General features: G+C 42.5%; 1 protein-coding gene across 11 annotated transcripts in view; it reads left to right on the top strand.

Moving 5' to 3' along the window:
* The window catches only part of Lpin2 (lipin 2), a 74,292-nt gene that overhangs the window by 20,450 nt on the left and 30,924 nt on the right, over positions 1–22,918 (top strand). For 6 of the 11 annotated variants that reach the window (NM_001437703.1, XM_087566552.1, NM_001437702.1 and 3 more), the window contains 1 exon segment: positions 15,659–15,859. In NM_001437703.1, coding sequence (NP_001424632.1) covers positions 15,668–15,859 — 192 coding nt within the window. In that variant the 5' untranslated portion in view covers positions 15,659–15,667. 11 annotated transcript variants of the gene reach the window in all.

The following is a 22,918-nucleotide window of genomic DNA, read 5'->3' on the forward strand; positions in this document are numbered from 1 at the left end:
ACTTATTTACCAAGTTTGTATGTTGAACTGAACACAAAGTTATACAGTATTGTATTACCTATTAAAATGCATCCTAGAGAAATCTTCCTGCTTCCTTGGAGAGCTGACATGCCGAAGACACCCAAAGGCACACCCACAATAGGTGATGAAACCCAGTCTGTGGTGCCTCTGAGGGGCTTGTCTGTGCCTGTGGCCGTGCAGCAGCAGGGGTCTGTGTCAGTGTCTCTGCCCCACGTTACCACCATGTGTGAAAGTCCTGATCTGGGCTGCCTCTGGGACCATGTAGTGTTCAAGGGCTGCCTAGAGCTGGCCCGCCCCTCACTAGTTACAGCACTTGGGAGAGCTGACCACACCCCTCACCAGCTGCAGCCCTCTGGAGAGTGGCCCCCTGCTAGTAGAAGTGGGTAGCACAGTAGAGCTGGCCCTGCGGCAGGGGCGTGGGTGAGCCAGCCCCAAGGCTCTGGAGCACTGGAGAGCTGGCCCCAACTCTCATCTGCCATGAGGTGGTGTGGTGCTGGAGAGATGCTTTCTTTCCCTCACCTCTGACCCCCAAGGTGGCAGGAGAGCAGGCCCTGTACTTCCCCTGTGCTGAACAGTAAAGCTGACCTTGGTGGTGAAGTTGCAGGCAAGCAGGACCCAAGAACATGAGAGGAGCTGGTCCCAGCTGCAGCACGTGGGAGAACTAGCTGGGGCAGTGCTGGAGAGCTAGCACTGGTAGTGTGGGTGTGAGAGAGCTGGTGGGCTGACCAGCTCAGATAACACCCAGGCCCAGATCCAGGGCTTTGAGCTGGTCCACCCCATCATCTATCCCGTCTGTGAACTGCTGACGTGGGTAAAGGGACCAGTCCTACAGACCCAGAGCCGCTGCAGGATCTCCATTAAACCGTGCGACAACATATATCCAAGAGGAACCTGGGTAAGGATTCAATATTGATAGTGTAGTAGAAGCCAGAGGCCCTGAGCCTGACTGTGATTCATTACAGTGAACATTTGCAAGTAATGGTGTTTGAGCAAAGCACTGTGACACACTGCAGCTTGCACTGCAAGGTGGATTTTTTTGTTTGCTTGCTTTTTGTTGGTTTCTTTTTTTGTGGGCAGATTGCAAGGACAGAGAGCTGATAGAAAGAGACAGGGAGGGGTTGGGGATTTGGCTCAGTGGTAGAGCGCCTGCCTAGCAAGCGCAAGGCCCTGGGTTCGGTCCCCAGCTCCGAAAAAAAGAATAGGAAAAAAAAGAGAGAGAGAGAGAGAGACAGGGAGATGAGTGGGATTGGGGTGCATGATGTAAAAATAAAAAAATCAATAAAAAGTTTTAAAAAGAGAAGAGGAAAAAGAGAGGAGAAGACTACCTACCACCTAGTTGTCCCATGTACTTAATAATGAAAAACAAAACAAACAGATCTGGTGGAATCTGATTCTCTGGACATCATTTTAACTTTGTTTCTTGAAGCTGGATGTAAACTTAAGTCTTGGAGACTCCCACCCCCCCCCCCTTTTTCTCACCAAACAGCCTTACTCTATAGCACAGTTATTTTGAACTTCTGTGTAGCCAAGGTTCTCTGCACTCCTGAATCAGCCTCTTGAGTGATGGAGTTGCAGGCATACACCACCACATTCTGACCCCACTTTCCAAAGTCACAAAAGAGCCATCAGAGTGGCATTTCCCTATAGTCTCAAGACTTAGGAGGCAGAGGTGGTATTGCTTGAGTTCAGTCTGGGCAAATAGGGAGATCTGCTCCTGTGGGGGTCAAGGCAGGCAGATAATTTTTTTTTTTGGCAAAAATGCTATGCAAAAGTAAAAAAGATTTTTCTCAGGATTCAACCATTTGCATAAAAAACAAAACAAATCAAAACAAACAAAAAACTTCATTTAGCCCAGGTTGGCTTTGCTAACTCTCCACATACTTGAGGATGGTGTTGAACTTCCTGACCCCCTTTCCTTTCCTTCTGAGTGTCTACAATACAGGCATGCTTTATTTGACTGCTTGCTAGGGACTGAACCCAGGGCTTCCTGAAGGCTAGGTATGTGCCCCTGCTAAACTGTGTCACTTCCAGAGCCCTCAGGATTTACTTTTATTTTTAACCTGGGCAGAAGAGGTTGACACTTTTCTTTGAACATTATGAGGCTGGTTGGAAACTGTTGTCTGTGATTGTAGTGTGTGTTGAACATGATGAAAAGTGCCACCAGATGGGCCTTCGGGGATCCGTGGGTGGCGACCTCGGTGTTCAGATGAGCTCGTCTCTGATGGGTCCATGGTGCGTGCTCCTTTGCAGGCAGGACATTTTGTGAGGTATTCATCAAAATAGTGACATAACACTGAGGCGGGCAGGAAACCCAGTGACTCATGTGTTATGTAAGAGGCCTCTGGAGTGGACCTTGCCCACAGACTTTGTTACACCACTGTCACTGCCCTGCTGAGTTTCCACACTCTTCACTTGTTGAGCCTTCACCTCTGAGTCTGTCAGCTGCTTCCCCACCCACCCCTATAGTACATTCTCTCTGGGCCTCAGGTTGGCAAATGAAACAAACAAACCACAGAAAGAACTGGAGACACTGGAGGGAGTCTCTCCACCTGTACCTTATTCAGTGCCTGACCTCTAGTTACCTGCTCAACCTCCTTCTGAGCCTTGGCTTCCTCACATTTAAAATAGGTGGTTTTCTCTCTTTTGTCTCCATCTTCCCTCCTGCTTAGCTCTCCCTTTGATGATTTCTCTGTATCTATTTTCTTACCCATATTTTATTTCCTCTGCCTCTGACTTTTTAATCTTAGGTCATTTCTCTTTAATCCCCTGTTCGCGTTTCTCCCATTCTTCTCTGCTGACCTCTCATGTCTCTCACCTCAGAGTGAAGTTTTATTACTCCTTTCTGATGCCAGGGTCATGGAGAAAGAGACTGGAATTTTTGTCCTTGGCATAATGTTTCAGCCGTGAGAACTCTTCAGTTCCCCTGTGAGGGGAAAGTTGTGCATGTGATGTGTAATTAAAGGGCAAGTGAATGTGGATGCTTTGTTAGTCTTCTCTGACAGCAGCTGGGAAAATGACTTGAATATAATGGGTTTTTCTGTTTTTAATGTTGAACAGGTTGACTTTGTAATTGTTCTCCTTATTTTTACATTTTCTTTTGTGGGTAAAGAACCACAGCATGCGTGTGAGGGTCAGAGGACAATTTATGGGAGTCATTTCTTCTACCATAAGAGTTCTGGGGACAGAACTCAGGTTGTCAGGCTTGGGAAATGCTTTGCCCACCGGGACACCTCCATCTTGCCATAGTGTTACTATTTGGGTGCTGAGGGAGTGCTGCTGTAGTTAGCATTTCCGTCCCCTCTTGGCCACAATGTTTGCCCTGTGAAGTTTGAAGGCAAAGGACAGGTTTGCTCGTGTGAAGCTCATGAATGTCGATGAGGCAAATGCTGTGTAGAACGATTAAAATCCTGTGTCTTCTGTTCCTCATCAGGAACACATTTTGCCTCTCGAGATTGTGGTATACAGTGGTGTACAGCAGAAATTGAATGTGAGCTGTATGTGTAATTTCAGATCTCCTCTCTGTCACATTATAAAGGAAGCAGCAGAGGCCAGAGGTAGCTCAGTGGGTGAGACAGGGATCCGCATTGGGTCCCAGCACACACGGGAGCTCGTGTGCACATCTGGAGCACTGCCCAGGGTTGAAGTAATAGGATCACTGGGGTTTGTTGGCTGTCAGACAATGAGAGACCCTGTCTCCAGTAAGGAAGAGCAGAGTAGTGCAGCAGGAGGCCGACTTAGTCAGTCTCTGAACATGTGCACATCTATCTAAGTGTGTGCACCTGTACCATACTTTAACCCACGAGGTGTAGAAAAAACCCACAAAAAATCAATTAATACACTTAATTCAGAATATAGAATATCATTTCAACTCACATATACATCACAATTTTACTTTCTTTTTTCATACCAAGTCTTCCAAATCAAGTGACTGTCTTCACTCATTTTATTATAGCATTTAGTACTAACCTGCTTGAAAATTCAGTAGGCATATGTGGCGGAGGCTCTTTGTAATGAACTCCAGAGTCTTAAAAAATGACTTCAATAAAATATTCTAACTTAAAAATCAAGTATATATATGTGTCTTACCTATGTGTATTATATACTTTAGGGTTCTAGAAAAGTTTGAGGTTGCTGTGTAGTGGCATTCTGAGAGCTGGCAAGTAAAGACCAGGAACTAAATGCTGTTTTGTCAGGCCCGTGAAGTCTAGTTTTGTCGTTTATAGAGTGCTGAGCTGGGGATGTCCCAGTTTGTGAGAAGTGCTGGTTATGCCAGTATAGTGAGGTAGCCGTATTTAGTAGTTAGACTATAGGAGCACAGAGATGCGTCTAACATGTGAAAAGCATTTCCCTTACATGACTACAGGAGTTTTCCTCCCCCCTGTGATAGCTGTTTTTATTTCTACATATGAAAATGTGATTGGCTTAAGGAATCATTAACTCAATCCCTGTTGTGTGTGATGGCAACTGTAGTTGACGTCTTGTGATTGGGCAGGACTTGGTACCTATCAGTGTAAACACATGCCGTAGCCTGCCCCATGCCCCTGCTTATCATCTGTGGAGAGATGGGGCTGAGGCATTTTGAGCAAATCTCATTGGTAAAGTGGTGTGTGCATTGCTTTTTTTTTTTTTTTTTAAAGACCTGTTTGCTTTCAGTTTTAACCATGTCCCTTTCTGAGTCAGTTAGCATTTGGTCGTCCACAGAGTAACTGTGTTGCTGCATTCACCTCAGTAGAGTCATGCTTGATAAGTTTCTTCAGTTTTAAGATGTTTTACCTAGAAGATAATAGTGAAGATGAGAAGAAGGTTCAGGAAAGCTCGCTGAGTAAAACTGCAGGTGTTTATCATGGCAAGGCCCCTCCTGGTATTCTGGTGAGTTCCCTTCTCCCATGTCTCTCTCTCTCTTTGCTTGAGGCCCAGTCTGGGTAGCACTGGGAAGGGACAGCACCTGCTGAATGAAAGTAGAAAGTGCCTCTAGTGTGGAAAATGTATTGTGGTGAGTTTCTAATTCTTAAAATGTTAGTAGAGCAAAGAGACTGCCTGCTCTCCCTTCTTGCCTTTATGCTGTCCTTATTCTGTTATTTAATAACTGTATGCCGAGAAGAAATGTGTTTGCTCTAACTTGTCTGCAGCTAGATTTCAGAGTAGTGTGTTGAGTTCTGCTCTTGATCTCAGTGTGGTAGTTGAGGGGGTAGAAGTCACTTAAGTTTTATGGTTTTTATTGTCCTGGCCAAATCTCCTATAAGGCTAAGCGAGTATTTTGAAACTGGCATTTTGTTTGGATACAAAAGAATGCCTGTAGGCTACTCTTTTTATGACTATGATCAAACAAAAAATATGCTTGACATGTGGGAGGGGGTTGAACTGTTTAATCTAGTTTTCTCTTGCTACAAGGTACAAAGTCAAACTTGGCTTCTAAGCTTGAGTTCTTGAAGTCTGTTAAAGTGATGTGAAGACAATATCATTTAACTCATTAGCTGGTAGAACCTTAGGAAAATAATGTGTTTGAATACATTTTACCTGAATTACTTTGGTTTTTGTTTTGCACAGGGTCTTGGTGTGTTGCTAATGCTGACTGTTTCTATAGGTTGGCCTTGAACTTACTATCCCTCTGCCTCAGCACTCCTGAATGTTGGGATAACAGTCCCGTGCCACTAGGGCTGGCTTAAATGCTCATTTTAAAGTAAGGCAGAGGCTAAATAGCTATTCAGATAATCTGGAACTCTTAATGAAAGTACTGATGTTGTTATATCTTCTCATTAAATTGCCTTGGTTACTTTTTTTTTAAGCAAATACGATTGAATATTTTTATGGAAATCAGCATGAAGTCAACAAAATAAAAATAATTTCTGAAATCTGTTAACTTGGCTGATTTTAGTTTTAAAGATATAAAAGCACTTATGCTGCTGCCGTAGGAGGTTCACCATATTCTGTATGACATTTGCTTGTAGGTCTGAGCTCACCAGGGGTCCACATGCAGACTTTTGACTTAGCAGCAGCAGCAGTAATGGAGTGTGAATATAAGTCATAAGCTTGTGTGGGAGACCGTTGTATTTTGAAGTCTATTGTATAATATAAAGGGTGTGTTCACGTGCATTCACACACATTTGTCTTAAAGGTCAGAGGAAAGGATATGGACACACTTATTTCTCTATGGAGTATTTATGAAGTCCACTTAGCACCACACACTGACTAGACTGCCCATTGCAAGAGCGTTTCATTGATGTTTTGCTACTGATGTTTTCCAAGGGCAGTCATAGACACTTGCTTACACTGCATTAATTCCCTCTTATGTCACTGATGTGCTGTGAGTCACCACCCCACCCCAAGAGAGTTTTCTGAATGACTAGTGGCTGGCATACTAGATTTGATATCTGCTTAATTAGCTGTAATGATTATCCAGAAGTTTGACTTTCGAACGAACATGGGTGTGTGCAATAGAGTCTTGGCTTCTAAACTAACTAGAGCTCTAAGTATTGAGTCAGGCAGAAAGACAGAAGGATAAGGCAAGACGTCCTATTTTCCTGAGTACTAAACTTGTGGCGGAAATTAGTTTTGAAATTCTGTTAATGTCTTCACTCCACTCTCCCCACCCCTATCCCCACAGCTCCCATGCTAAGCTGAGCTCTATGGCTCTCCTCCTCCACCACCCTCCCCCTGTTGAGGAGTAGCACTGGGTGTTTGCTGGCCCTGCAGAAATCCTTGCACCCAAGAGTGTTCTAAAATACTTGTGCTCTGATGGACCCTCAGGCTGCTGACTTGGTCTTAAAGGAATTGGACACAACTCTAAAAGCTCTGAAATCGCACCCTTCTCAGGCGGGAAAGTGTTTTATACACTTATGTAGTCTACAAAATCCATGCAGTAGGAAAAGGAAACCATAGGCTCACATTCTAGAGTAAATAGCTTCTGCGTGTGATGTTGTTTTTACCTAATTGAGAACAGGGCAACTTTTGTCAGTTTTCATGTCTTATCATAGAACTCCCCCCCCCTCTTCCTCAAATCCTGTTTATGCTCCAGAGGACTTATCTAAATGTCTTATGTAAGTCATCAGTCCTGCTGATGCTATTTTGTAAGGGTAGCATCTTAGCTCTGTGATGAAATCCTGTTTGTTACTGGGTGCCTTTGGTAGACCGTCTTAGCATTAGCTGCATATCCATCTGGAAGGGAGCTTGCCTAGAGTGTGTATGTTAAGTATCTGTAAGTATGGTGACTCCTAGGCTCAAGAGACTGATGAGTTCGAGGCCAGCCTGGGCTATATGTTAAAACTGTCTCAAAATGAAAAACAAAATAGAGGTAAAGAAAAAACATGAATCCACCTCAAGTGAACCCGGGGCAAACCTGAACGAGGAGTTGATAATCTCAGAAGTGTTATTACACACACAGATTGTATAACCTCAGAAGTGTTATTACACACACAGATTGTATAACCTCAGAAGTGTAGTGAATCTCCACCCGGGGCACAGGAGCTGGGCTTGTAGAGGTCACTGTAGAGGTCCTCTGCCACCTTACGTTCTCACACCTGCCAACAAAGCACAGAACCACAACCCACATAGGCTGGCACTCACTCGTGAGATTGACACTATCTTGGGAAAAAACCAATTCCTCAAGGACAATGAAACAGGAAAAAAAAAGGCAGGAAGTGTCCCCTTCAACTTTGGTAACTGAAAGCTTGCCTCTGGTCATCAGTTTGAAATAAGGTGACATTTTAGAGTCAGTCACTTGAGAACTTCGGAAATACTGTAATGTAGTGAAGGGGTATGCTGGGTCTAGGGATGCCTCAGGGGCCTTTGATGTGAGCCAGAGAGGGAGCACAGGACATGGAATCCCTGCTAAGCCCCACTGTATTTCCTCTCACATATAACAGACTGAAGCAGTAGGGAGCCCAGGAATTGTCTTTCTCTCTCTCTCTCTCTCTCTCTCTCTCTCTCTCTCTCTCTCTCTCTCTTTTTTTCTCTCTCTCTCTCCCTCTATTTCTGAATCCCCCTCTGGTTGCCATGTCCTCAGTCAGTCTCTTCCAACCTTCTTATTCTTCCTGTTTTCACGGTCTTCACATCTCAGTGATATGTCCTGAGCACAGACATGTTGTGTTATTGATTTGGGTTTGTCTGGTATCATCTCACAGTTAGATTGGGGTTTTGTGGTTTTTTTTTTTTTTGACAAAGTACCACAGAAGCAATGAATCGTTTTAATGAGTCACCTCTTGATTATTTGATTGTAGTAGTGTCTGTGGGTCCCACACTGTAAAAGTACTGCTTTCCCTTTTATATAAAAGTGTGACTTGGCTACCTATCGTCAGCAGGGAAGGTTTAGATGGTTCTGCTTTTCCTTAACTGAGGTTTTAAATACAGCAGGGCCAGCCAAACAAGCAAACTCAGAATTGTACTAAAACCAATTCTATTTTTACTCTAAGTACAGCTTTCTTTCTAAAGAAGATATTGTTCTATAAGACTTATTTTTTAAAGATTCATTTATTATATATAAGTACACTGTAGCTGTCTTCAGACACACCAGAAGAGGGCATCAGCTCTCATTACAGATAGTTGTGAGCCACCATGTGGTTCCTGGGATTTGAACTCAGGACCTCTGGAAGAGCAGTCTCTCCAGTCCCTGTCAGACTTAGAGATAACGATGTTCTTAGCCTTGAGTTGTTAATGTCACTGAACTGTGGGCCTGCAAGTGTTAATAGCTGCTTTGTTAGTAGAAGTGCTGTGATGCTCCCAACTGCAGTGGTAATTCATGGGGCTCATTGCTACCTGAGCTTTACCAGGCTACCATCAGATGCAGGAGACCTTCACACAGAATTCACAGTTCTCAGCATCAGCACCAGCATCACTTGGCTGTAGGACTTAACTAAGCCTCTTTTAAAGGGGGTGACAGAGGTCAAGAAAATGAAGAGGGGAAGATAGATGAGGTTTAGCATGTCTTTCCCGGGGCCTACAACCTACATGAATGTTAGACTATTTGAGAGTCAAAGTACAGCTCCAGCCTGGGTACAGTCTAATCTTCATGTAGGTTCTAAGTCCAGGGAAAGTGTTGATTCTAAAAGAGTCATATTAATTCTTGGCTTAGAGGTCAATGCAAAGAATCTCCAGTAGGGAGGGATGCTTCAAAAAGGAAATCCTATATTCTGGGGTGGCCCGAATTATTCCTCTTCCTCCTCCTCCTCCCCCTCCTCCCCTTCTTCTTCCCCCTCTCCCTCCTCCTCCCTCTTCCTCTTCCTTCCTCCTCTCCTTTTTCTTGATTTATTTATTTTATTTATGTGAGTACACTGTTGCTTTCTTCAGACACACCACAAGGGGACATTAGATCTCATTACAGATGGTTGTGAGCCACCATGTGTTTGCTGGGAATTTAGCTCAGAGCCTCTGGAAAAACAGTCAGTGCTCCTAACTGCTGAACCATCTCTCCAGCCCTTGAGATTTCTTAGTACACATATCTCTCAAAGTTCCTAAAAGACAATGACATACCAGGAGATGTGGCTGGGCCTGTCTCTGTGGAGCTGCTTGATTTCAAGTAGGAGACCTGTCCTCTATGGGCTGTGGTTTTTATACCAAACACAGTCCATAGCATATGCCTTGTCTATTGCTGAGGGTTACATCCTCCTCTGAGGGGATAAAGAATACGTGCTTTGGCCATCAATGCATAGCTCACACAATGAGTACATTAAGTACAAAAACTGCCATTTTGAAAGTAATCTGAGAAATGATTTCGTTTACATAGGAAACTCCCCTGAGCACATGGAAGATGCCTTGAAAACAGTGGTTGCAAACACAAACTTTACAGCTGTATCTAACCAGCAGGTTACTACTCCTGAGTATTACCAGATAAAGTCCTAAAGCTTTGCCTTAGACTCGCCAAGAGCTAGGAACACCCAGGGTGAAGGGTAAACTGGAGGTCATTTATATCTCAGAATAATAACGATGCATGGGGCAATATACATCCCAGAAAAATAACGATGCATGGGGTAATATATATACTAGAAAAATAACGATGAATGGGGTAATATACATCACAGAAAAATAACGATGCATGGGGTAATATACATCCCAGAATAATAACGATGCATGGGGTAATATATATCCCAGAATAATAACGATGCATGGGGTAATATATATCCCAGAATAATAACGATTCATGGGGTAATATAATATGTAGAAAAATACTATGTAGCACACATTGGTATCACAGACCAGACTGCTAGCTGGGCATGTGCCTTTTTTTAAGTTTGAGACCGACCAAGGCAACATAGTGATCTTGTCTCTAAAAACTAAACAAAACCCTATAACAACAAACAAACAAAAAATGCACTAATACATACAACACTTTTTAAAAAAATCTTAGATGCATTGTGCTAAATACAGGAAATCCTTCATAGTACATAATTCTGTTTGTATAAACTCAGGAGACTTAAGGACAGAAAATAGGTAGTTGGAGGAAGAGAGATTCCACAGAGAGGCATTGGGGACTGGAGGAGAGGCAATCTGATTGTTCTATGTCTTGATTGCTATGACTATATACATGCTTACCTAAAATACACAGGTTCCCAACACCCACATAACACCTGAGACACTCTCCTGGCCTCTGGGCACACTTTCATGCAGATATAGTTACACATATAAATAAATTCATCTCTTTAAAAAGTTTATATAAGTATACACTATGAAAGAATAAATTTTTTTTGTTTGTAAAGTCTATTTTGAATAGTTCAAGGTATAGCCATTTGAACTCTTAAAATTGTAGTTCAGAAAAGAGTCAATATAAACATTTAGCTAAAACTTCTCCTATGTAGCTAGTCATTCCATAGGTTGATGTAATTAATAATAGGTTTGATAGCTTTCAAAATCTCAAAACTCATTACATTTCCTAGTAATTTTACTTTTTATATTTCTCCTTATTTGTCAGCCAAGTTAGATGTTCTCTGTACACAAGTCACCTCATATATTGGACATGAACACTGGGCATGTTTTATTTGAGAGATAAGAACTAAACTATTGGAAAACTTCATTATAAGACAGTGTCTTGAAGTTAGAAATGAGAGAAATAGGGATGAAAATATAGGTAGGGACATGATTTATTTCATTATATGGTGTTGTGGGAGCATCAAACAGGTCTGGGCTTGTCAGTGTTGTGGTGGGGGTTGGGGAAGAAGTTGACATTCCCTATCCTGTATGCTGAGTGCCTGCCATGTTAGACTCTGCTCATTATTTTGAAATCTAAAGATGTGTACAAGAAAGCATGTAGCTTTTCCTGCTCTTCTGAACATGGTTACTGGAGAAATACCCTGGTATATTGTTGAATGTTAAAACTGTAGCTCTTTACATTCTTGAAGCCTTGTTGTATAGATTGTAGTGTTGTGTGTGTTGAGATAACCCTGGCCCACCTCTCATTGTGTAACCGTGTGTGTCTGGGTTGTTCATGTGTCACCAAACAACCCACACTGACTCCCCACAGGAACTTCCTTTTCAGACCAGCAGACTCTCTTGTCTATACTTTTCTGCTGGGCCACGTAAAGGGTTCTTCAGAACAACCTGTGTGGATGTTGTTTGCTCTCACGGGTGTGTTTGAGACTTAACATTCTGAGGTGAGTGTCTTGTCACCATCTAAGTTAGATCTATGCAGGTTTTCCCCAGGGAGGCTGTTGCCAGTGTCTGGAGAAAAGTGTTTGGTTTCTGTTGTGTGAGCATCACTTTTAGGACTTTGAGTTGACTGGTACTGGTATCTAAAGTGTGTGTGTGTGTGTGTGTGTGTGTGTGTGTGTGTGTGTGTGTGTGTGTGTACACGTGTACACAAGTGGTTGGCACTTTCACAGTTTTGCAGATGCCATGCTGTGTCCTCACGTGACTAGGTAAAGGGATGCTGGCTCTTAACTTTATCTTTATATAGGACACCAGTGAGGAAGGGGCACTTCTGTTCACTCTCATGATCTTACCTGAACCTGATTAGGACTAAAGGCCCATCTCTAAACACCTTCACTTTAGCATTAGGGCTGCAGTGCATGTTCAGTGCATGGAGTGGTGGGAGTAGGAGGCACATAGAAACATCCACCCTATAACATCACCAATGTATCTGAAGTTTCAGTTTGTTCCTTTAAATACTTGGAGGCCAGGCCTGGTGGTGCACACCTTTGATATGGGTATCTGTGAGTTGGGGATAGTCCTAGTGTACACATAAGTTTCATCCAGGACAGCCAAAATCATACCATAAAATCTTGTCTCAAAATAAGGTCTGTACTGGGACAAGTGAGCTCTCTGAGAGTTACTGCTACTGGGTTTCCTGTGTAGTCAGCAGGTTGTTCTGGCCATTTCCAGGGTTAGGACCTGTTACGGTCCTGGCCTCCATGTACTTTTGTTTTTGTATCCTACAAAATTTAAACCCAAAGGGTTTCATACCTCTCAAGAGAAAACAAGTTTCATAACAGCCTGTATTTTCCTACATTTAGCAACTAAATTTACACAATAGATTTTTATGTATAACAGCATATCTCTTAACCACAGTAATTAAAATCATTCTGAATAGATGTTGTTATACTTAATTATGGACTGTATGCTCTGGTTGATGTAAGCTTGTTACACATTTAGAACATGGTTGTTTATGGCTGAATAGAGATGTTTAAAAGTGGCCATTTTCCAGTTTCTTTTTTAAGGTCTATACTGTTATGATTTTTTTTTTTTTTTTACAAATTGTAACAGTATTCATTTTACCATCACCAGAGTCATGCAATACTGACTCTGTGTTCTGCTTGGTGCGGTGCAGCAGATAAAACAGCATGTTGTACGAGTGTGTATCTTAAGAGGACAGGGACATGGAGGTGTGCTGGGTGGCAGAGAAGCATTGCTGGTAAAGAGGTGATGAGTTGAAGTGCCTCCACATGAATTTCACCTCAGTTCTGGTTTGTAGAAAATTCATCTTTCACATAAAATGGCTGTATACCATGACCACAGAGGTGGGGACAAAGATCTGCGTTTCCTTCCCTTCTTCATGAGATGCGGACTCTTGATGCCACAGAGAGATACTCATGAGCAGTACATGAAACGGTGTTCAGCATTGTTAGCTGTTAAAGAAATCCAAATCTTCGTGAACCATCACGGCTGAGCAAACAGTAATGGCTCACTGTGTGCGTGTGCAGATAATTCCACCTTGTAGACATTGCTGGTGGTAAGATAAAATGGTAGAGCAGTTCTGGAGAACAGTCTGGCTGTTCTAAAACAGCCACGCCCTTAGTTGTTTGCAACTGAAAAGTTGCACTCCGTTGTGCACACACTGTGTGGATACCTACAACTGTGGATTTATGTGTAATAGCCAGAAACTGCAGTTACTTGTCCTTCAAGTAAAGAGGTTTGGGGGTTTTGTTTTCTTTTGTTTTTAATGGTAAGTCTATACCATTAGATACTGTGCAGCAATAAAATAGAATGAGCTCATTGATACAGCCATCGGGATAAGTCTCCAGAAAAGCATGTGTGAAAGAAGGCAGTGCTAACAGCACACATACTTCATGGTGCTGTTCATCTGACTTCCTTTCTAAGATGGCGGACATTTCAGAAATAGAGAATACATCAATGTTGCCAGGGACTGGGGAGGAAAAGGCAAGAGAGAATGTGTGTGACTGTATGAGGCAACAGGATCCGTGTGCTGATGTGGTGTTCCGGTTCTTTACCAACCCCAACCCCATCCTAGACAGGTTTCTCTGTTGTAGCTCTGGCCATCCTGGATCTCACTTTGTAGACAGTGCTGGCTTTAAATTCAGAGATCCACCTGCCTCTGCCTCCTGAGTGCTGGGATTAAAGGTGTGCATGAATACTGCCTGGCATGTTCTGGTGCTTACCTGAGACAGTGTTGGCATCCTGGTTGTGATATTTTGCAGGTGCAATCCCAAGTTCAGGACACTCAGTTGAGTGGACAGAGGATTTGGGGCAGCCATATCTTTCTTAGAGCTCTGAAGGTCTACATTGATCTCACAGTAGAAAGACAAATTTACTTTTATTTATTTGGTGTTTTATAGGTAGGATCTCATGCAGCACAGGCTGTCCCTAAACTTGTGATCCAGAAATGTTAATTTTTAAAAACATGACGATCCAGGTATGGTGGCACTCAGGAGGCAGAGGCAAGTGGATCTCTGTGAGTCAAGGCTATTAGGGTCCTCTTAGTGAATTTCAGGCCAGCCAGGGCTGCACAGTGAGACTCTACTCCAAAAATAGAAAAATTTCAAAAATTACGCATTTGATGTGTGCTTAATCTGGCCTTGCTATCAAAGCCAAAACAACCGTCCTCACCCTAAAGCCAAAGCTACCCTGTTTATAATTGTTTCATAACTACAATGTGTTTCCTTTATAATTATGACATCTTCCCACCTTAGAAGACGGTAGTAAGCTTGGCTGCTTGTGTACATTGCTCAAAGCAGGCTCTGTGGTCTGTGCAATTGGAAACTTTGGAAAACCCCGGGGAGTAATCAGGGTCATATGTTTCAGGCTGCCCAACAGCTAGACCCGGGTTACAAGTCTTTCTGTATTGTTGAGTGGAATCTGTCCTGCTGTAGGCACTGCCTGTCTTTGCAGGGTAGGCTGAGTTAATGGTCCCTTTCTTTTTTTTTAGGGGATCAGCACTTTGCCCTGTTCCACCTAGGACTCACCTGACAACACAGAATGTCTCTCTAGAACTTTGCAGAGATGGAACTTTGAGCTTAGGGCAACCAGAGCGGGTTTAGAGAGGCCACTCTGTGTAGTTAATAGTTCGGACTCATTACTCCTACTAGAGTCCAATAAAAATTGACTTCTGGATTAGCCTAAAGCTGCAGGGTTTCTCTTGATCCTACATCAAGGGGAAGGACTCTCCATGGATTTGGCTTTAATATAACATTAAGGTGTCTGCTGAGTGGTGGTGTGTTGTTCAACCACTGGAATGAGATCTGACAGCCTGAGGACTAAAGGGTTTGTTTGGGTGTGGGTTGGATTTTCAGTGGAAGAGTTGGGGTAAGGGGTTAAGCCAGGTTTAGATGTACCTCCTCACCCTTCAATTGCAGGGCTCTGGTGATCTTGATTTGAGTAGTGAGCTGAAGTTGAAAAACAAAAACCCCCTTTGTGCTTTGAACATTGTGGGAGACAAGCATTATGTTCTGTTGAGGTTCTGAAGTAAGGTTAACCTGTGTTAGTCCTGGGACAGCTCACCACAGTTTGCTTGGCGCAGCATGTATCTGAACCATAACATCTCAACGATCTCTTGTTTCTCTGAGAAGATGAATCTTAAGTTTCTTCTGGGGGTGGTGATCCCCTGGGCCCTTTAGGCTGGGCTGCTGTGGTCAGAGTGGATGCAGTGGAGTGCAAAGCACCTTGGCAGGAATGTGCTGTGACAATCCGCGTTTTTTAGGTGATTCTCTGTCGGTCCTGAGCTATTGATGGAGGGAGATGGAGTCAGTTGGCCCCACCCTGGAGTGTGAAAGGAAGTAGAACTTCCCCAGCCTCAGGCCCCACTTAGAGGCACTTCCAGTCTGAAACCTCTGTCGTCCTGTAGAGCCGTGCAATGTAGCCGGGGCAGCAGGAGAGTCATGGGCTCTGAATGGCAGATGAGAGCGTATGTTTAGTCAGACTCTTTATGTCATTGCTATTGTCACATTTAGTGCTGACATCATTATTTTTTTTCTTACAGTCTCAAACCATGAATTATGTGGGCCAGCTGGCTGGGCAGGTGCTTGTCACTGTGAAGGAACTCTACAAGGGCATTAACCAAGCCACTCTATCTGGGTGCATCGATGTGGTCGTGGTGCGGCAGCAGGATGGCTCCTATCAGTGCTCACCTTTTCACGTGCGCTTCGGGAAGCTGGGTGTCCTGAGGTCCAAGGAGAAGGTGGTGAGTGCACAGTTGCCATGGTGATCTGGCTTTTCCTCCTTACTCTTTTTTTTTTAAAAACTTGGCATGCTATTGAAGACTGGGGTAAGAAATCAACTTTTTAGGTACTGCCTTTGAAGCGGCTTCTAAATTCAAGACTCTCTTATAGAAAGTTTCTCCAAATGAAAAAGAAACTGAAATTATGAAGAAATTCAGAACAAAACTGAAGATAGTTACAAACAAGGAAGTTGGGCTTATTTTGAAAAAGAGATTTTACTTTACTTAATATAGCACTTTAAAATAGCATAGGGCCAGTGAGAAAGGCTCTCGACATCAGTCCCGATGACCCAAGTTTAACCCCTGAGACCCACATGGTGGAACAAGAGAACATATTCAAAAGTCATCCAGTGGCCTGCACATGTGCCCTGTGGCTCATGGGCACTTTTTAAGCTTTAAAACCTCAATATAAAAAGGCTCTCTAAAATAAAAAAAAAAAATGCAGGCTGGAGATACAGCTTGGTCAATAAAATATTTGCATAACATGCACAAAGCCTATCTAAGCACTGTGGAGGTAGAGACAGAAGGACAGAAGGACAGGATCACTTTCAGCTCAGCCACAAAGCAGATGTAAGGCCAGCGTGGGATCTATGAGAACCTGTTATTCATTGATTGATTGATTGATTGATAGGTGCATACACATATATGATAATATTGTTGTACTAATTATGGGTAGGTAGACTAATCTCATGTAATCAAGTGTTGATTATATTTATTTTAAAGAAATAAATGCCCCAATTGAATGTTTGTATTTTTCCTCTTTTGCTCTTAATGGTGGTGGGCAGTGGTTGGGTGTTTTTAGATTATCCTTTCCCTCAAGTGTTGGGCAATATGAAGGTTTTTGAATTGTGTGTGTGGTAAGGTTTGGAACTGAATTAATGATAAAGCTTTGTAGAGCATGCATTTCACTCCCACATTCACTCCCAGGCGATGTCAGCAGCTTTTACTGAGATTTAGGAGCCCTGTCGGACACTTCCTACTTGGTAGCACAGGTGGAAACGTGTGTGCTAAAGGACCGGCACACACAAGTGGAGAGTCCTTTGCTGGGGTCTTTTGGGTGTACATCTCCCTCTGCTTAGGCTTGAGGCCTTTGAAAGTGAAAGAAAGTGGATTTCCCAAAACTAGACTTTTTTTTTCTTTCTGAAAAAAGCATCTTTTTTGGGTGTTATAAAATCACTTCCCACTGGATTTTTCAGACTAGCCTTTGCTCGATCCCATTAGAGAGCAAAAGCAGCTATGGTTTTACTTCTTGACCAGGCAGCTTCTGCTCTAGGGCAGCGTGTCCAGCCACGGTTAGTGCCTTTTGTATTTTCTTTGTGTTTTTTATAGTGACACTATTAGTACTTTCATATTAGAGCTGCTTCTCAATAGATGTTCAAGGATCTGATTATAAAATTTCTTTTGGAGGTCTTCCCAGAAGTTCTCTCCCACCACACCATACCCTCACCACCACCACCACAACCACCACCACCCCCGGAACCAGGTTTCTAATTGGTTATGTTGACTCAGGCTTTTAGCCTTTCAGAGTGGAGCTGCAACAGATGTGTGCAGACTCTTGTCCTCTGTGTGAGAAGGAGCTGCAGCGGATACTGTGTATTCTCTGTACACTTTGTAATTAGAAACATGGTTTCTTTACCAGGTTATGTAGGTAATTTCATTCACCATTAACTGTTAAATATCCAGTCAAAGTTACCTTGTCAGACCCCCAGTACTTTTAGAAGCATAATACACAGGGCCCAAGAAAAGAAACGATTTCTTCTTTTCTATTGCCTTCCTTCATATCCCAGAATCTCAGGAGATATATTTGAGAAGAAATTTGTCCATTTGATTTACCAAAACATAGGTTTCTTATGACAGTAAAACTTAAGCTATGTCTGTCTTAGGATACACTGATAGTTTCCGTTAACCTCTTGTCTCAAGCCTTTTTGGATTAGGGTAAGCTATTCATTGATTTTTAAATTAACTAAAATTTCACATGTAGTGACACCTGAGAAATGAGCCTGAAATCGTAACTACCTTAAAACTACTATTTAGAAAGGCATTTATTTCCCATGGTGTGTTCATGTATGAAGACCAGTACTCCTGTAACATCCAGTAACTCAGAATCGGGTTGAATCTCAGAAAGTAAACTTGGTAATAATGTTTCACATAATCAGTATCATGATTATTTACTAAAGTAAAGGCTCAATGTGTTGGAACTGTCCTCAACATAGGTAACCAAGCTCTCCCTCCTCCTGTCATAAGCAGAAAAGCTTTGAAACCAAAGTCCAGGAGCATCTACTTTAGTGCTGGTTTAGGAAGGTTTTTTTTTTTTTTTCTTTTCTTTTTTTCAGAGCTGGGGACCGAACCCAGGGCCTTGCGCTTGCTAGGCAAGCGCTCTACCACTGAGCTAAATCCTCAACCCCAGTTTAGGAAGGTTTTAAGGGTTCTTGCCAGGAGTCTGGTTCCCCACCTCAGAGCTCGCCTCTGATTGTTTGAGTTCTTCCTCAAGCCAGGCAGTGTCCTGCTGCCAAGCTCACTGCCAGTAAATCAGCAAGCACAGGAGAGAGAGACACTGCCTTTAGAAGCTTTGGGTTCATGCTTGGATCATATCTGTCCCAGGCTAGTCACTGTAGCTGGACTGAAAGGAGTCCATTGGGCTGGATTAAACAAAAGCCTCACCGTCATCAGAATCCACTTGAAAATGTACAGTCTGAAATAAGGATGTGCTGATCCGCAGAAGATATCAGAGCTGTTCTCAACTGAAGGGTGCACATCAAAGTAGACATTCATTACATCCAGTATCTGTGTGCATCTTCTTGTTTTAACATCAGCTGTATGCATTGAGCAAGACTAAAGCACAATCCAGGAAACACAACTGTAGAGAATAATGAGTCACCATATTGGACAGTATCGTTACATCAAATTTAGAGTCCTCCTTAGAATAGCAACCTTGGGAAGCACTTCCTCTACCTTGGTGCTTGTCTTAGTTACTGTTCTTTGCTGTGAAGATATACCATTACCAAAGCAACTTACAGAAGAGAACATTTAACTAGTGAGGTTGAGTCCATGACCATCAAGGCAAGAATCATGGATACAAACTGGCCTGCTGCTGCAGGAGGAGTTGAAAGCTTACATTCTTGTCTGCAAATTGGAGACAGAGAAAGAGAAATTGGGCTTGATATGGGCTCTTGAAGCGTCAGTCCCCCACCACATCCCCCAGTGACATACTTTTTCCAAAAGGCCACACCTCCTAATCCTTCCTAAATAGTTCCACCAAGGGAAGCATGCTCATGATCATATGCATGGGTTGGATGTTTTTGCTTTCTGGTTTTTTTTTTTGGGGGGGGGGTTGTTTTGTTTACCTAAGGAGTTCTTGCACATTGTTTTAGATGCATTCAGTATTGGCACAATTTGACATATGTTTAGAGTTTTGGAAAGACAAAAGTTTACTCAGACAAATCAAGAGTAAAATAAGTGAATATATTGAATAATGTGTTTGAAACCCATGATAATGGCTGTGTAGTGTTAGTCTTTTTAAGATGATGCCTAAGCAATTTAAACTTTGAATTTTCATTTTAAAAAAAGCATTATATCATTTTATCTCCATTGGGCTACATGGATAGCATCTAAATATGAAAAATTCAAATACACTGAATGTATTTTAATGAGGTACGTAATTTCATTGAAATACTTTTATTTACCTTTAAATTTTTATTTTATTTTTAATGTGTATGTATGTATCTATACATTAGCACATGTGAGTGTAGCTGCCTGAGGAGATTAGAAAAGGATGTCAGCTTGGAGCTGGAGTTACAGGTAGCTGTGAGCTGTCTGACATGAGAGCTGAGAATTCATTTCAGGTCCTCTGCAAAAGTAGTTGGTGCCTTAACTGCTGAGCTGTGTCTTCAACCCCTCTTAAATGTTTAAGCTAGCAAACATTCATCCTGTGTTTGTAGAAGTTTCTAGGCTCAAGTACTTCAGAAATCATATTTCTACTCCTTGGTTTCTTGGCAGTAAATATTCAGTAAAATAAAGTGTTAAGAAAGAAAATAAGGCAGGGTCAATGCTCTTTGGAAACTGACATTGAATGGGATGATTCACTGGGTGAAAGTGCTTGCCGCAGAGTGATGGGTGACCCATTTGTAATCCCAGCATACCAGAGGGACAGACCCGATCCCTGGAGCAAGCTGTGTAAGTGCACCAGCCAAAGTGTACCCTAGGTTCCAGTGGGATATGTTGTTGCTTCAGAATATAAAGTGGAGAGCAATGATGAAAGGTGCATACACACACACACACACACACACACACAAAAGATATGCACAGAAAAAGGCATATGTTTCCATCTCCTCTAAAAGGTAAGGGCAATATGTTTATTTTTTTACTTCAGGCAAGTCACAGATATAATTCAGAAAAGCTTTTTTTAGATGAGAATAGTCAGTTACAGTGTTTGTCATTCAATGATAACCTAAGTTCAGTCCCTGGAACTTGGTAGCAGAAAAAATCAACTCAGAAAGTTATTCTTAAATCGCCATGTGGTCACAGTGGCCTCTGCCCTCTGCCCTCTACCCTCTTTCCAGTTTCCAGTATTAAAAGTTTCTGCTACCCAGTTTCTTTTCCTTAATGTTAACATTTTATATTGCCATTGGAGAGTTGCCAAAAACCAGAAATTTATAGTGGCATACACTACCAAGTAGAAATATTATCCAGATGTCACCATTGTGTCTAGGACTGTCTGCTTTCTGTCCCAGGGTCCTTTCTAATGTTGACTTTGCACTTTTCCGTGTGCCTGTCTGGTAAGCAGTGCAGAAGTCACTGTGTAGATTTTCCCTCAGGTTGGGTTTGCTCTTGGTCCTGTGAGTGAGAATGTAGAGTGATGGCCACTCGTGCCTCAGGGCATCCTGCCCAAGGTACTGTCATCTGCACTGCGTGTCTTAGACTGTTGATACTGAGTCTCTCGGATTCATGGTATCTGCTAGGATCCACTTGGAAGACAGCATTTGATCTTTTTCTTCACTAGGTTTATGCAAATAATCCTGTTTCCCATATTGTTGCCTATAAATTTTAGCATATATTGATAAAACTTATCTTTAGAATTTTTAATTTGTGTAGTTATAATGTATGTTCATTTTTATTCCAATTTTTAACTTAAGGGCTATCCTTGCTCTGTCATCTATTTAATTAATTCTTCAGTTACTCAGCTTCTGCCTGTGAACTCATAGGTCCTACTTTTACAGTAGAGTTTTCCCCTATCTGTTTCTCCTGCTTCACTCATTTTACTTGTCCAAACAGCTGGAGTTGCTTATAAGACTTGTATTTAGAAGCAAAGATCTGGCCACAGGTTTCTCTCATTGCTACTGAGGTGTCATTGCTTCTAGCCTCAGCTGGGCAGATTAAGAAACAGGTCTTTATCACACACACACACACACACACACACACACACACACACACACACACACACACACACTATATGTTTATATGTTTATATAAACATGAATTTAAATATATTAAATAAATAATACATACATATACATATATAAAGGACATTTTAAGAATACCTAAAGTCTTTTTTATATATATAGTTCTTCTGGCTGTATATCTAGGTCTGTTCAAAAGCTCCAAGCTCATGGTTCCTATAGTGAGCTGTTTCTTGAATAACTCTCAAATCTGATTTCAGTTTTTCTTTTGTTAAACTATTTTAATCTTTGAGGTCATAGTGTAATTAACATCATTTTCCCTTCCCTTTCCTCCCTCCAAAGTCTCCCTGATGCCTATCCTGACTCTCCTTTACACTCAGGACTCTATTAATTGTAGTTGTGTGTGTGTGTGTGTGTGTGTGTTCTGAAGCACAGGTACAGCCCACTTGGTCTGTGTAATGTCACCTGTATGTATGTTTTCAGGGTAGATCATGGTAACTAACGGGTGTGCTTTCCCGACAGAGGACGCGCCCACACTCAGTGCTCCATGGTCGCCTCAGGTTGTCTTCATGGAGCTGAGGCCTCATCCACATTAGTGTGCTTTGCTGTTGTCCTTGTCACACTCAGTTTGGGCGGCCATCAGGCTTTACAGGTGACACCTCTGATATTCCTAAGAAACGCAGTCCAACAGCAGCAAACTCCTGATCCTGCCTGGCTCTCCCAGTATTTTACCCCCTCTTGGGCAGCGTTCGAGCAATGTGCAGGAGTTTAGTGTATACGTGGGACTGGGCTCCACAGCTCTGCATTTGGCTGGTTGTGGTTTTCTGTAGTGGTCTCCATCTGTCAAGGAGAACATCCGTGATGGGATTAGACACTGACTCAGCAGACAAGACCTCGGAAAAGCTGGATTTTTCTTACAACACTGTCAGTTCTTTCTTTCTCTCTCTCTCTCTCTCTCTTTCTTTCTTTCTTTCTTTCTTTCTTTCTTTTTTCTGTATCTTCATATTTTGGTCAATAATTACCTCCTTGAGTTGTTTAATTTTACAAAGTGTTACATGAGGTCTGGAGAGAGTGTTTGGTCAGTAAAGTGCTTGCTATACAAGTATGTGGACCCAGGCTTGATTTTTTTTTTTCAAACCCATGTAAACATTGGGCACGGTAACATTGCTGTTGTGTCAGCTCTGGGGAGACAGAAGAGCAGACCCTAAGGCTCTCCACCCAGCCAGCCTACCCTGATCAGGCGAGCCCTAGTCCCCGTCTTAGAAGAGGTGAATAATGCCTAAAAACTTAGAACCTGAGGTTGATCTCTGACCCCCATGCACACACATATATGGGCACACACGAGTACACAAAGATGTGCATACAAATACACATGTGCACATATGCCCACCAGGCTTCACTCTGTGGCTCAACTGAGTAACAAAACTCTGTGCCCAGTCACCAGCACAGGCTGAAGAAGGCCAGTGACTGACTGCTCACAGGTCCTGACAGTGTCTGCTGTTGCATAGTGACCTGGGGTAAAAGTATGTTCACAGCCCAACACTAGAGTTACTGAAACATTTGAGTGTCTGAATTCTGCAATAAGAACCCTGCTTATACTATTACTTGGGGAGTACATCTCACATCT

Source organism: Rattus norvegicus, chromosome 9, assembly GCF_021556685.1.
Source record: "Rattus norvegicus strain SHRSP/BbbUtx chromosome 9, alternate assembly SHRSP_T2T, whole genome shotgun sequence".
Taxonomy (NCBI): domain Eukaryota; kingdom Metazoa; phylum Chordata; class Mammalia; order Rodentia; family Muridae; genus Rattus; species Rattus norvegicus.